The sequence below is a fragment of the Lissotriton vulgaris genome, chromosome 7, assembly GCF_964263255.1.
Source record: "Lissotriton vulgaris chromosome 7, aLisVul1.2, whole genome shotgun sequence".
NCBI lineage: Eukaryota > Metazoa > Chordata > Amphibia > Caudata > Salamandridae > Lissotriton > Lissotriton vulgaris.
Window position 1 is genome coordinate 1755617669 of NC_141695.1, and position 16294 is coordinate 1755633962.

The 16294-nt window shown below is 43.4% G+C and overlaps 1 protein-coding gene across 1 annotated transcript in view; it reads left to right on the top strand.

Moving 5' to 3' along the window:
* LOC147706590 (V-set and immunoglobulin domain-containing protein 10-like) overlaps positions 1-15812 on the top strand; it is a 190073-nt gene extending 174261 nt beyond the window's left edge. Inside the window, exon 11 of the mRNA XM_086933083.1 lies at positions 14887-15812. Coding sequence (XP_086789209.1) covers positions 14887-14894 — 8 coding nt within the window. The 3' untranslated portion in view covers positions 14895-15812. The remainder of the gene's footprint in view (positions 1-14886) is intronic.
* Positions 15813-16294: the final 482 nt, after the last annotated feature.

Here is a 16294-nt window from a genome sequence, read left to right on the forward strand (position 1 = left end):
TAAGATACTTTTGTTTCTTGTAATAACACTAAGTCTGAAGACAGAGATTTACAATAATCCAAAATTATTGATCTTTTCAGCGGATGATTCAGCCCACGAACATTAAGCGACACAACATTCAAACCAGGCATAACCACACAAGAACAATAAATCCGCCAAACATTGATAGTAGGGAAAGCATTCCAAAAACAAAGCCAGACATCCAAAAACCTACTATAGACACCACAGAAGGGAAGCACCAGCAGGAGATCCAGGGAAAGAGAGAAATCGAGAGAAGATAGAGTGGAAAAAGAAGAAAGAGAAAAAAGAAAAGCAGAAAGAGAAACAGAGAAACAAGAAGAAAGAGACCCACCAGGGGAGGTCTATAAAGGACCAAATTCATACCAGGGGGGACATGGAGAGGCAAGCAGAGTGGCCACCAAGAAAGACGAAATAACAAACCCAAACCTCATAGAAGAAAATGATACATAGTGAAAGGTATAGAGAGTGATATGAAGAAGGCGCAATTATACTGTATAATTACATAAACAAGAGAAGCAAGTAATAAAAGAAGAGTAAGCACAAGCTAACCAATCAATACATATTTCAGAACAACAAACTCCATATAATTATTATCTAGAGAGAAAAATAAAAAGAGTAAATCTCAAGATATAGTTCAGTAAGTGACATCAGGTAGCAAATAGGATAAGAAATAGCAATAAATATAAAGTCATCAAAAATGAGTAGAATAATCAACAAGATAATTAATATCTAACCACAAACCTCATATCTAACAATCATAATATATACAAAACATGAATTAAATGAGCAGGATTGTTGGACCTGCGATGGGCAAACCCAGCACATAGGGGGGTAGCTTGGCTTGAGTGACAAGGCGGTAGAAGGCTGTTGTGTTAAGCCGGCTATGACCAAATAATAACTCCCTGCAAACCACACAAAAAGAAGGACACCACACCACTGTTATAGAAAAATATGTTTCGTTTATGTAAAAGTTCTCTGGGTTTGAAGGAAGTTCACTTAGGTAATCACATTCACATTTCTTACATCGGTTTGATTAGCTGTGTACTGGTTTCTCAGCAATAAATAGTTGGACTCTAATAAATAAATATACTGGATAAATATCAGGATTCAATACATTAGAATAAATATCAGCAATGACTGGAATGAATATCAGCAATGACTGGAATAAATATCAGCAACGACTGGAATAAATATCAACAATGACTGGAATAAATATCAGCGATGCAGTACAGTTTTCTAGCAGGTTAGATACTGATCGTTTCACATAAATATCACAGGGTCATTCTGGTATCGCTGCCACCAATTATTCACTTTCAGGGTAAACACATTACGTTTGTCATTCAATGCGGAATGCGCGCTCTTACAATTTTTTTGAAGTGTTCACGGGTTCGGGCTCTCTGGGCACAAGATACGCGTGATAATCCCTTAGTTGCACTCACAACTCATTGCGCGTATATCTGGAAGATAAAGCCATAAAATGACTACGGCAATTACACTCCGCGGCCAGCCGGTTCAATACTACTGCTGCCGGAGGAGTCTGTGCGCTTCTGTCAGCGCAGGCGGGGTTTCCGAAGGCGGCTCCAGTTCACGAGTCTTGGGACCGTCGAACGGGCTGCCGGAGGGGCCAAAACACCTGCACGCACAGTTCAAAATGAGGCTGCATCACAGTTCCACAACAACGCGGCAACTTCAGGGGAAGAGACGGCCCACCTCACTTCGGCGGCGCCGGTAAGCGCTCCAGTCAGTATGGCACTTCTCCCAAGGGCGAAGGGGGGTTCCAGGGGCTCCGCGATCCTCCCTCCGGGTTCACTCACGGGGGGGCTCCCACACACCAGCTCCCAAGTCACTCGGGCAGGGCAGAGACAGTAATCTCGCCCAAATGAAGGCCAGCCTTTCCCCGCCCCAGCGCAGCACCTCACCTTCTATCCACAAACAGCGCGTCGACGGCGGTGGGTTCGGAGACGTCCGAACGCCCGCCAGGAGGCACTTAAGTTGAAGGGGGCACTTTTAAGAGTTGCAGTTGCGATCTTACCACTGGGGGGCGGGGAGGCTCTAACTATGGCCAAAGTCTCTGAGGGGCAATTGGGCACTCGCTGACCAGGCGCTGAAGGCGAGAGGTCACTGCTCACGCTTCTGACTGGAACGCCAGTCAGGGTCCACGCCAGCAACCTCTGCTGCTCCTCTGCCTGCGCTATCAGCTGCCTCAGGGGGTTAACAGGGCAGGTGTCAATCTGGGGTCAAGTCCTCTTCTTCTGGTGTTCTTTGATCATTCATAAAATGGCCGCCAGGGACTGGGCCTTTTATAGCCAGTGCCCTAGGATGCCAGCACGAGCCAGAAGGTTCTAGAACCTTCCCTGGCTATGTCAATGACATGGCCCTTTCAAGGTATCTTTTTGGTCATTAGGAGCCACCGTACTGGGCTTCCTAAGGCAGCCATTTTGTGTACTTGTAACTCCTGAGGGGATTCCTGTCAGGTTTGCAGGTTACACAAAGTGCGCCAAAACCTTCAAAGGGTCAGAGGTCAGAGGGGCTCCAATGGGAGTCACTCTCATAGGGGACAATGGTGTCCACCATTTTAGGGTTGACAACCCCAGTTTGTTATGCCACCGGTTCCGTCAGGCGCCTTGTACATAGGTGCCAGGAACTTGGTGAGCAACTGGGCATCAAGGAGCATCTAGCCCCATGGGACAACACACAAAAAGGTCCTGGTAGACAAAGAAAAAGCGACAAATTTTAGGAGGCACGGGGGAACAAAATAAATCATAGTGTGAGGGGACTCTCAGAAGCAGACAGGTCTAACAAGGATAAATATAGAAATAGGAAGACCAAACACATCAGTCTCAAGTAAATATCATCATACATTTCATCAACACAACAAAGATAATAGAACAGGATAATGCTCAATAGAAGCATAACATCAAAGAAGTAGAAAGAAGGAAAGCATAGAATGAAACAAAATAATATATTCACATCAAGACTAATACGGTAAAGATAAGAGCGAAAACAAATATAAAAAGGATATGACTATATAACAATTTAATGAATAACATAAAACGTAAAATAACAACACAAGTACAGAATGCATAACATAAAACAAAACAACTAAACACAAAATATCCTAAGTATGATTACAAGGTAAGAGAAAAAGCGATGAATAAAGAGAAAAGAAAACAGGTGTTATAAATCCAAAAAGATAACTAAAGATAGCCAACGAGCACAAAAATGACATAAAACCACAACAGTATGTAAATGTAAATAGAACCATAAATAGCAATAACAATAACGACCGAGAATCACAAAACCAATACGTCAGAAGAATAACGAACATGATGAGAAGGTTCCAATAGAGGCAGAAAAACTCAGCAACACAGATCATTAAAATCAAGAAGAAAAAAGACGAGACAGCGATATATAAAAAGGAAAACAAGAAGAGAGAAAACACCCAATAAACCTGAGTGTCCAGTAGACGTTTCCACAAGTTAAGAAAACCTTTCCTTCTTATAACAGTGTCTTTGGCAAAGTCTTGATAAATAGCAATCCTGTGACCTTCCCAATTGACCACTTTGATTTTCCTCATCTGAGCCAAAAAAACTTCAGTGTGCTGATGACGTAGCAGTTTAAAAATCACCACCCTAGGATGAGGCGAAGATTTGGGTCTAAAAGTGGGAACACGATGAGCATGTTCGATTTCAAAGTCTTTCTGAAATGAAATATGTAGAGTAGATGAAATCCATTGGTATAGAAATTCTATCATCGAGGAGGATGATTTTTCCGCATCTTCGGGAAGGCCAAAAATACGCAGATTACTTCTACGATTACGATCTTCCTGTTCTGTGAGGTCTCTCCGTAGTGCCACCGTCGAGCGTTCCATCTGTTGTATAGACCTAGAATGCTGTTGCGCAGTATCCTCCACACCACCGATACGTGTCTCAGCAGTCGAAACACGAAGAGATAGGGATTTGAAATCATTCCTGATAGCTGCAACCTCCACCTGTAATAAATCAGTATTGGTTTTAGTAGATTGCGCAATATCATGTACAGCATTCAAACGTGACAGAATGGTATCCAGCGTAGTACTAGCATCTTTCTGAGGTGACTCTGGAGTCGGGGAGGTTTGTTTTGACCTCTTCAGATTACCTTTTGAGTCTTTAGGTTTGGGAGAAAGACCCATGGTGTCAGCCATTAAGGTGTACAAAAAACAGGAAGACCACAATACACAGATTATGACAACTGTGCCATAGCAGTTAGCACGAAGTTACTTCAGAGATTCAGTAAAATGAGAGAAATGACAGAAGATTGGAACTTCGAAATCACAGACAAAAATAGTTGGTAGACTGTGAATCAAAAATATAGAATAAATATGGTGTTTTCAAGAGAAATCCCAAAGATAACTCAATATGAGATGTAGTAGTGAGGAAAAATCAGCGTCATCGCTGCCATAGCACAAAATGGCAGCCATTTGTAGATAGAGAAAAGAAGAACATATTCAAGGCTGAAGAAGCAATGGAAAAATAATTTGTCAAACCAACATTAGAAGATAAAACAGGCTAAACATCTCATAAAAATGATCTTGAACATGTTCCAGTGAGTGATTATCTAAATGAAACATATATGGCAACCATACAGCCAGAGAACCTAGAATGTCCCAAAAGGTTGCCTGTTATCCAGATGAGGTATGGTTGAAACACATAAATAAACAGTTTTGGTAAATATCACCTAATTCCCAGCAGTTAGTGCAGGTTCCGGTGAGATGTCCCAAATCTCTGAGGAAAAAACGCAAGCGACGCCACCGAAAATCAAAATGCCTGCCGCTTGCAAATTCCAATGAGCAATGCTTCGAGATGAAGAAAGGAAAGCTTCCCACAATTATGAAAAGAAAAGAAGACTTCCAAAATATTCACGGCATCTTCCGACCTCCAAAATGCCGATTCCGGGAAGAAGCCGCCTGCTGTGTGGGGCCGTCACCCCGGAGCTCAAGCGCGATCCGCCATCTCGTAGCGGCGCGCAAGCCACGCCCAATGCTCAACATAGTTTTGAGCATATTTAGGTCAAACCACGTAAGCCACGGTCCTGCGTGCTTCAGCCCTTCGCTTCACTAGATCAATCCTCCGCCTGATATAGTTTCCCAACAGAGGGTTTCAATATAAGCAATCTAGATCACTATTTAAACTCTAAGGGGGTCATTACGATATCGGGCGGATTGCCTTCGCCAGGGTGGCGGTGGCCACCGTGACCCTGGCAGAGGCAATCCGCCCGACATCCATGCCTGCATTCCCCCCGCCAGATTAAGATGGCGGTGGGGACAGCGGCGGGCGGAAAGACCGTCCGCCACTTTACCGCCGCGGTCGTAATAGAATAATATGGTGGCGGTGTCCTATGGACACCGCAAGCCATGATACAATGTCCACATGAAGGGGCCTTTCCGCGGCGGCAATGCCGCCACAGAAAGGCAGGCGGTGTTTGCTGCGGGGGCCCCTGCGGGCCCCCAGTTGACGCCAGCTTAGGGGGAGGACAGGGGGGTACCTATGGTACCCCCCCACATTTGCATATGCAAAGCGGCAGGCACCGCGCTGTGCCTTCCGCTTTGCATATGCAAATGCGTTCTCTTATGTTTTGCATTGTGGCGGGCGGTCCAGAGAGCACCGCCCGCCACAATGCAAAACATGTAGGATGTGCCCGCCACTGTGGCGGGCACATCCTAATTCCCCCTACGGGACCCCCGCCCTTATGGCAGGTGGTCCCGTTCTCCGTTAGGGTAGCGAGCGGGCACAGTCCGCCCGCCATCCTTATTAGCCCCTAATTGAGAAGCTGAATTTCGCCATTCCGGATGAGAGAGAGACTTGGAAGCATAGTTTAGGACGGCCCTTCTGCACGGTGAGACAAATGGTAGTTTTAAAGCACCTCGATGATCCCTTTAAAGCTCAGGGATTCTAACGTGTCCCCCCCATCTTTTCCTTGCTATACTTATACACCTTAGAGACCAATCATGCCATACCTTGTGCTCTCCAACCCCTGGGGGTGACCTAAACTCCTTAAAAAGGTATTTATTGACTTGAGTAATTGCAAATGTATTTTCTCCCCTTGGCTTACATAAAAAAAGCCAGGTGGTATTATATTTAGTATTTTCTTATTCTCACATATTCCTTAGTAGCGTGGAGTTATGTCAAATTGAAGTTTTATATTATCTCACACCACTATGTATATCTGTTAGTAATGTCACTGAAAATAGTCAGGTTAGACTTTTAATGAGAGTCACTCCACAGACCCCCCAGGATATAGCGGCATGAATTAGCAAATTTAGCGGCACAAATATAGAAATTTAGCTGCATTTTGGCGGAACTTTATTTTACTCATAATCATTCATTCTTGCAAAATCCTGGAGGGTCTGACATTAACTTCAGCACCTGGGAGGTGTTTTAGCCCACAGCGACCTCACTCAGTTCAAGTTCGTCCCCTGTTGTACTCAGTGTTGCTGCTCTCCCACCATTCTATATCCATGCCTTTCTTCATGGTGTTACCTGTCGTACATTAACCCGTTATTAGGGGCATCATGATCTCACTCCTCCCTTAGACGTGTCTTACTTTACAGCATGTGTATCTACAGCACACATGCCTCGAACGGATTGTTATTTACCCTGTAGGCATATTTTCTTGGCATGTAGTGCTGTAGATTTACGTTCGCCTCCCTCGCCACAAAAAGTCCTGTGTAGGTTGCAGTTTACATATTTTACATGACATTCCTTGCATGGATATCACATTACTGATTCATAGTACAATTCCATTCTCACCTATCTGCTGAAAAACAATCTTGCAATGGAGTATTTCTGGGGTGACAGTCATCTGAGGTAGAGGAACGACTTCTTGTCAGTGGCCAGGCCGAGATGAGCCTTACGACACTCACAGGATGGAGGCTGTTGAACCTGGTTAGGAGGGATGTTGTACCTGATGCAGTATCCAACTCCGCAACGCCTTTTGGTCGTTTCTGATGGCAAAATGTCCCGGTGCACTCAACTGCGAGAGACAGAAACCAACCCTGACCGCCTGCCATGCCAAGTGTCTAGTTAGTTCCTTGCCACACCCAGCACAGTCCGCAATGGGGCACTCTTGGCTCTGCATCCCACCTAAACGGTTAGGCGCATCCTGGTGTGAATCAACCGTTCAATTCAGACCAAATCCCCCAAAAGAGGTCGCTAGGTCTGTGACCACTTGTGAAGTTGAGTGACAGCCATTTATTGCAGTATTATACCTCTACTTGTACTTTGTACGCTTTTGTAACCTGCACACGTCACGTTTTCCTCCTGTAATGCACTGTTTGCCCCTCTTGTATTTTCTTTGCTCACAATTGTCACATTTATCTCATGTAACTTAACGTTTGCTTTTGTAATTTGTTCACTTGTAATTTTCATTAACGTTCCTATTGTGAAGCGCTCTGACACCTTCGGGTAAAGTCAGCGGTATATAAAAACGCATAAAATAAATAAATAAATAAAAACAATCCAAATGCTATTTGTTTACAGCCTCTTCTCAGGCTACAGTCTGCCTTTGTCATTATTCCATCGCCTCACGCCACCAATCTCCACTAGGGGGAGCAGTTGCACTTCACCATTGAATAATTTTACTTCTGGCACTGCGAACCAGCATCCGTAAACAGCTGGGGCCTCATTTATGAAAAGTGACGCATCGCTGCGTGAAAACAGCGATGCGTCACTTTTCACTGCGCACTCCTTACGACATTCCTGATGCGTCATATTTAATGTATGACGCATCATGTCGCAAGGAGTTACAGATACGTCAGTATTTCTGACGTATCTGTAAGCGCAAAAGTGACGCATTGCTGGAGTGTGTCACAAAAGTGACGCAACTCAAGCAATGCGTCCTTTCACATGGGGAAAGCCTCATGTGAAAGGGGTTGCGTCAGTCTTACGCCTGCTGTGAGGCAGGCGCAAGATTTTGACGCAACAGCGTCCTAAAAGTGACGCAGTGAAATCTCATAGATTTCACTGCGTCACTATTACGAGGCTTTTTGCGGGGGAACGCCCCCTCTGCATACATTATACCTGACGCAGGTATAATGTGGCGCAGGGGTTTAAAAAGTGACGCATCTACCTAGATGCGTCACTTTTTAAAAATGGCGCAACAAGGTGCATTTTTTACACCGCTGGTGCGACACAAAAAATGAGGACTGAGGCGGCGCAAAACTGACGCAAGGCCTTCATCAATAAGGCCCCTGGTTCCTGAATTGGAGCCCCTCAGATCCTTTGTTGTACTGCCCCCCCATACCCTCAGTAAAGGGTTTTGCACACGAGTCTCCGAGCACTGTAGATTGGGGTGGGTCTTCCTTTCAGCCACTAGGATTATCTTATTTTGGCCGGCGCGCAAAGTTAATAGTTTTGCAACCCCCTTTTCTGAGCAGTTCAATTTATGACTGCCAAAAGCTGGGCATGGAGATGAGCACGAGGGGTTGGTGTTACTCGCACTCCTTCCAGTAGGACATGGCTAGCGCTTGGAGACTTCATTAATCAAGAGATTGCGTATGGTGCAAGTATCACACAATGTTCAGAAACGCAAGTATCTCTTACTGGCTTCTACCTCACGCCCAGCCCATGGAACCGGGAGTGTAAGTGTGCCATTCATCCTCCACAACTGCCCGTACAGCCCACGCCTCACTCTCATCCGCATCCTGTTAACCAGAAATGCTGCCCATTGCTCTGCTTGCTATCATCTTTCCTGTATACAGCACAGTCACCCGCTGGGATTTTCTTCCATCCAGTCGCTGTAATTGGGCATATTGTGTGTTAAACCATATAGCCTGAGCATTTATAGCCCTTCCTCCAGACTGGGTCAGCAGCCGCTACCCTTCAATTTCACGGGCACTTTTGTAAAAAGTGCCGATTACGCGGCAAAACGCAAAATCGTGAAATTGTGAAATCCTGGAGGGTCTGTCCATGGGTTGTTACTAAGGAAGTTCCCCGGGGCGTAATAAACATTTGCACCTGCTTTGTTCGCCCTCGGGGTACTTTGGTATTAGAGAAGGGGCCACAGACGCTTGTACATCCCCTTCTGTAATACCAATAGCGCTGGCACACATAAAGCATCAACGGTATCATCAGAGGGAGTTCCCTTGTCTGCATGGGGGTCTGGCTCCATGCAAATGAGGGAATCTCTTGGCCTCTGTGCCTGCGCTGTATCAAAGTTGCAGGCACAGAGGCAAAGAGGCTGTCATGTAGTTCATTGGCAGTGTGCCACCTAAAAGGTGGTGCGCCGTCAGTGTGACTCCTTATGGCATCCCTCTGGAGGGACGAAAGGGGGTCCCTTAGATCCTCCAGGATTCCCTTTGCAGTCTGGTGCAATCACTCACTTCACCCGCCTGCAAGGGGATCTCTAATCCCCCATCAAAGTACAGAAGAAACATGAAACATGGAGCAGCTTCAACACAGCTGGTTTTTCACATAAATGCGCTGCTCCTAGGCATTCATCCTAATACAGTACATTTTTCTGGTTTGTGCCAGGCGCACCTTTTAAAAGCTGCGTCCGACGCAAACATCGAAAATGTGCTGTTTCTGTTATACAGCCCCTGGTGTTTGAGGAATGATTTATACTCTTTAAAAAAGCATTCCAATTTGTTTTCTTTTCTTTATTCCTTCCTAGTAATGGGCCAAAGGCTGCGCCTGCGGGGAATGAGATTTTGATATCGTTTCTGATTGCCTTGATACCTATCTCATTCATCCAATTTTTGGATCGATTATTTTCTGTCATTGAGTAAAAGGCAAACCCACATAGTTAAATCAATCCCATAAACTGACGCAACTCTGAAGAACCACTTACGACTGATAAAGTTTAAAAAAGTTTAATATAAAATTAATATCAGTTGCATATACAATCCTCTCAGGATAAGATTCAACAAGTATACAGGATCTAAAAGGAACATAAATTCCCTAAAGAATCTCAGTCTACAAAAGAATACAATTAATCAATTCCAGAATCAACAGATTAAAAAGTATAGACACAAAGTGGATCCGTTGCGTCATCTAAAAGAAGAGAATAAACAAGTTAAATCTGTCCCTACTCTATGCTAGGTGACATCCCTACTTCGCGAGTTCCTTACCTAAAAAGGTGTCAGCAGTTTGACTTCCAAAGAAGTTCAAACTCTCTTAGCCTCTAATGGTAACTTATATCGAGAAACAGTACCCTCTCTGCCTACCCATCCGCTCTCTAAGGGTCCTCGGCCTACTGCTCTCTTGCGCTCTGCTCTCTGATCTTCTGTTCTGCACTGAGCTCTTCGCTATCTTCTCCCCAGGGTGCTGTCCCTAAATACACAATCACAGTATGGGTGGAACGCCCCTTTGACGGCCCCCACGTACATTTCGCATGTGCTCATTTCTGGTTCTTTCCATAGCTTCATCTCTTCGCGTCGACCGTTAAGTTGACCTTGCTTCTTAGGCGCCATCTTCGTCATCTTGCTGGTGACTTCATTGACATTCCAGTTGACACTTTCAGAGCAAAGTCTATCACCTTAACAGAACTCCATTCATTACGTTTGTGTTCATAACCTCGTTTTGGTCCTGTGAACGGTCATTTCTAAACAAGACCCAAATTCCAAGCATCTCTTATCTCACTTAGGCCATAAACTTCGTCAAGCATTGTCACCTTAAATCTAGCAAGGCCTTTGACTCTTGTCTCGCACGTTCAGATCAAGGCTATCCCCTGTTCCTGTGAGCCCACTAAATTACATACAGCGGACTACACTCTTGCAAACCCTTGGTCAGTTAGGTTAAAATCACACATGACCACATCGTGCTAAAACTCCTACAAACTCTTCTACACAGTATGACTTTTAACACACATATATATATATATATATAATCGAGTTTAGCAAACTATTGAATCTAGGTTACATAAAATACAACGTTATACTCTCGTTTCTTACACAGTGCTACATAGTCTGCACATTTCTTTACTTTACATTTCGCCGCTTTCTCCGTCTAATGATTACACACGTATATTTCAGTTTAGCACGTTCTACTGTTCTTAAGCATTTCTACACATTTCTATATTAGACCACTATATATATGGTCTTTCTAATGCATATTCTAAAGTGAATATAGATACATTTCCTATTACGTAAGTTACATCAGCTAACTTTACGCTATAAGTGCGACTTCATGTTATAACCTCTAACTTTATACGATATGCTTGTAAATATGGTACAGACATGTGTTTCATTCAAATTGCGCTCTCTCACGCCTATAACCCTATCTCGTCTTGAGCAAAGTGTGCTCCTTGACGAAGACTTATGAGTGAAAATACTCACCCATTTTGCAAGTGAAGTCCCCTGTAATCTAGGCCTTCAACAATACGATCCTGATGAACACCATTATACCTGTATGTGCTAATACTGGCCGAAACACGTTGACCTGATTTAAAGGTGTTGTGGACCAGTAACCTATCCACATGAGCATCAACACATTTTTAACCTTATTCCTATAAAGTTTTCTCATATTAAAAAGTACGTCACTGGATTTGAGATAATTTTAAGTGACATATCAGTGTAAACACCCAGAAATTCTCCCTCCTGGTAGAGTTTGTTGAATCACTTGGCGACAGGACACTCAAGTGTTAGACTCGAAAATGACAGTGTCCCCTGAACCACACGAGCGAGGATGAAATACACCACTAGCTGTGAATGGGTGGTTGAGGGTCTACAAAACTATTTTCCTTGAGACTCTGATACACAGACGTGTGTGGTTCATCTCTCCCTCCCCTTTGATTATTGAACATTAGATACCGGAAGATGAATGAACCTCTGCTTCACCCTCCCCCATTTTTTATTTAAACCAAACCACATGTTTACCACGTTAGTTGGAGTTACCTTCTTGAAGTATGTCTATTCCTCATATATTTTTCTGGATAAGGCCTCTTGTAGATTGTCAGTTCTTGTGAATATGAGAATAAACTCAATGTCTTTAATCATATCATAAAAAAATTGGGATACATTCCCAGCTTTCCATGTTGTGATAATATCCGGGCTGACTAGACGGTTTGTTGGTATTTTACCAATGTTGAAAAGTTTACTTGGCTGTTTTCATGCCGAGTTATTCTATGAGTTAAGCTCTGTGTGACAAGCTCAATGCCTTCTTCCAGGACAAAATCTCCACTATCAAAAACAACATTCCTTCACCCTCCTCGTCCCTTTCATTCTCACTACCCCCCGAAAATTCCCAGCAATTCAACACATTCCCTCCCATATCCATCACTGAGTTCCACAGCCTTCTGCACAAAGTCAGTTCCGGGTCTCCTAACGACTGTTGTCCTCCCCACATCCTCAAAGAAATTTTCCAGACCTGTCCTGACCCTGCTTTGGCTCTTCTGAACACCTCTTTAGCCACTGGAGTAGTCCCAGATTCCTTCAAGCAGGCTGTAGTGCTACCCATTCTAAAAAAGGGCAATGCAGACCCCTCAGTTTTGAGTAACTACAGACCCATCTCTCTTCTTCCCTATTTGGGAAAGATCTTAGAGACTTATGTAACCCGGTGTCTGAGTACCTTCATTGAGAGCTCATCTTTTCTGGACCCCCAACAGGCTGGCTTCCGCCCCCTCCACTCCATCGAGGCGGTCATTGCGTCAGTCATGGACACCTTAAGAACAGGTGCGGACAATAACATCCCGCAAGCCCTCGTCCTGTTAGACCTGTCTGCGGCTTTTGACACGGTCGATCACTCTATATTGATCGACGTGTCACTAATGCCGGCATTCAGGGCGTTGCCCTGCACTGGGTCCGATCTTTTTTGGACGGCCGCTCTCAAGCAGTCCATCTTACCACCTTTTCTGCTCCCCTTTCCTCCCTCTCCTGTGGTGTCCCCAAGGGTTCGGCCCTATCCCCCCTTCTTTTTAATTTATACATGCAACCCCTTATGGTTTTTCTTCGCCAGTCCCCCGCTACTATCTATAACTACGCAGATGATCTGCAGTTGATTTTTCCTTTGGATACTTCTCCCTCTTCCCGCAACAACTTTCAAACCACCAGGCTATATATTTCCGATTGGATGGCCCACAGCCAGCTCAAGTTAAATCCTTCCAAGACGGAACTTGTCCTGGTGGGTGGACCGGCCAATCCGTGGGATGACAGTTACTGGCCCTCTTCTCTTGGTGCCCCGCCCTGCCCTGTTAGCTCTGTGAAAAGCCTTGGAGTTGTCATCTCTGGTGATCTATCTATGAAATCACAGATCTCGGCAGTAACATCATCCTGCTTCTTCCATCTGCGCAGAATCCGAAAGATCTGTCGATTTCTCACCAGAGAGGCACTCATTTTAGTCATCTTGGCTCTAGTCACTTCCAGGGTTGACTTCTCAAACATCTTATATGTGGGGATCCCTGCCTACCAGCTCCAGAGACTCCAATTGATTCAGAATCAGGCCGCCCGCCTGGTGTTCCACCAGCCCAAACACCAGCATGTCTCCCCACCGCTGAGGAGCCTCCACTGGCTTCCAGTGGCCAAGCGGTGCACCTTTAAACTCGGATGCACTATCTTCAAGGCTCTTTACAATCTGGCGCCCGCTTTTATTTCCTCCAAGTTAAAGCGGTATTTACCAACTCGTAACTTACGCTCCTCCGCCGACAATCTCTTGTGCATTCCCCACAACCACCGCAAGAAACATGGTGGTCTACGCTTCTCCTTTCTTGGTCCTTCCTTTTGGAATTCTCTCCCTTCCTCCTTTCGTCACTGTCCCTCCTATGAGCTCTTCCGCAAGACATTAAAAACGTTCCTTTTTAAAGCTGCCTTTGGGTAACCATCTACCCTTGTTCCGCTGTGTTTGTTATGAGCGCCAAGAAACCGCTTCGGTGTACGTGCACGGTATAAGATTTTTAACATAACATAACATTTAACATAACATAACACGGGGTATGCTGGTCTCTGAGAAATGTTTATTTTTGCAATTTCTTTCTTTCATTCTGTAATGTTTCTAGATTCTGCTTAAAGGTTTTTTTTCACCAGACTCATTTAAGTGCTATAAGATTCCTTTGTTCTTCAAATAGCTTTTTTTGATACTATTTATGTAGACTTATAATTGTTTCTTGTTTTTAGTTTAACTGGTTTAACTGGACTGAGAATATTCACGGTCTAGTTTTTTTTCAATTTGCTGGGTTTTTCATTGGGTAGGATAGACACATGTGTGTCCTTGAAGCCCCGTCCCAGACCATCATTTTGTTTGTTAAACCACAGGTTAATATTTGGCACATACAGCAGAGAAAGGGTTAATATACCCATCTGATGAGTGCACTTATATGAGTGGTTAGCTCTCAATAACACCTTTTTCAGAAATTACTAAGCTAAGTGCTGATTATTTTTACCTTTTACACATTTAGAAGTTGAACAATTTGATACATATTTACTAGTCGGTAATGTAAGGTATAACCTGTAATTGGGTCTAAGGAGAGCATGTCCTTCATGTTTATATCATGCTTTTATTTGACACTATCACACTATATTATATATAATGCTGTTTAATCCTTCTTCTAAAATAATACAAAGATGTGTGTTACATGTGCATTGCGGTGTTACACATCCACTAATTTATTTTTAATGTGCCTCACAGTAGTACAGGCATATGTGAGATGTACTGTTTTTTAACATCTCACAGAATTACAGAAATGTGTGATACATACTGGTTTCCAGCATCTCTCACTTATAATGATATGTAATACATGTCGGTATTTAACATCTCTTGCAACTTTGGGAAGGTATGTGATGCATGTTGGTTTTTAAAATCCCTCCAGTTACATGACGCTGTGTGATAAAGTTTGATTTTTTAAATGTTCACTGTTTTATGAAGATGAATGACATGTCTTTTTTTAAAATCTCTCCAGATTCGTGAAGACGCGTTGAACGTGTGAAAAGCTGGCTACATTTCTGAAGTCTGCTTATAACATCAGCAATTGTGCAATTTGAAATATTTGACAAGGTTTTTGTAATATTGCATAATTGGGCAAAAACCTATTTTATTGAAAAACTGATCTTCAAGAAAGTTTTAGCAGGACAGTTCTCCAGCTAAAAAACATTTCTAGGAAGTCTATCCCACGTGAATTTATGTAAAGACCACACCATTCCTGACTTAACCAGCATCAAGTGTGGCAAATTACCACAACACCACTGATGGACTTTAACTTTAACATACCTCTAATTAAAAAATGTCTATAGTGTTGCTGAGATTTGAGATACATACTGTTTATGATACGTACTGTTGTTGCAAGTCTACCTTGTTTCTACAACATAGTCTGTTGAATATGTGTGTTTCTTTCTGCAGTTTGATGAGAGAGGAAGCAGATCAGGCTTCCAATTCTTAGCCTTTTAAGTGCAATAATGTCCCCAGACTACCACAGAATCCAAGTTCAGCAATCACCAGACTATGTGTGTGACCACGTGCCATCTAATGGATACCAAAATAACAGCGATCCACTGGAAGAACATTGGGCTGCGACAAAGAGAGCATAAGGGACTGCAGGTTGCCACCCGCATATGGGCCAGCGATGGAACACTCATCGTTCTGCTCATAAACCTGCGAATAGGATATGAGGAACTCTTTGTGATAGGCACTTGATATCTCAAATCTGGCAAAAACAGCATTGTATCTCTTGTGGACTGTAATCATGGTTTACCTCGATAGTAAAAGACCTGAGCCACAGATCGACTCAATTTATAAGTATGGGTTTCGGCCCCTTGTTTTCTTCTTGTCAGACCCTTTTGTACAGAAAGAACAAACTATCCTTTCTACTAAATCTTGGCAGGTACTGAGAATATATGGTGGGCCTTGGTTTAGTTTCTTTCTGAAGGTTTGATTTACTGTTCACCTCTTGTTGTCCACTTAAAATAGGCCAGATATCTTTTAAGCCTCAGAGAGAGGAAAATTAACAGCCCTTTCTCTTATAAACAACACAGATAAATGCTAGAAAACCTCAGAACCTGAAGAACTGCCTCTTCTAAACATATGTAGTAGATACATAATAAAACATACATATGAATATAATATTAAACCAAGCCCTTTAATAAATTGAAAGAGGTGGATGAAGTGACAGAGAATGTCATGAGAAAGAGATAATGATACCCAGCGGCATAAACATAGAAGAAGAGTGTTAAATATTTTGGTGGCGGTTCTCGATCGACTGTCTAGTGGCAGCTTTAGTGCTGCATTATGTGCAGTAAGCAGTTTTTACTTGAAATAATGCAATATATTGTAGTATACCATAAATTAAGATACATGTAATGTAGTGTAATGTT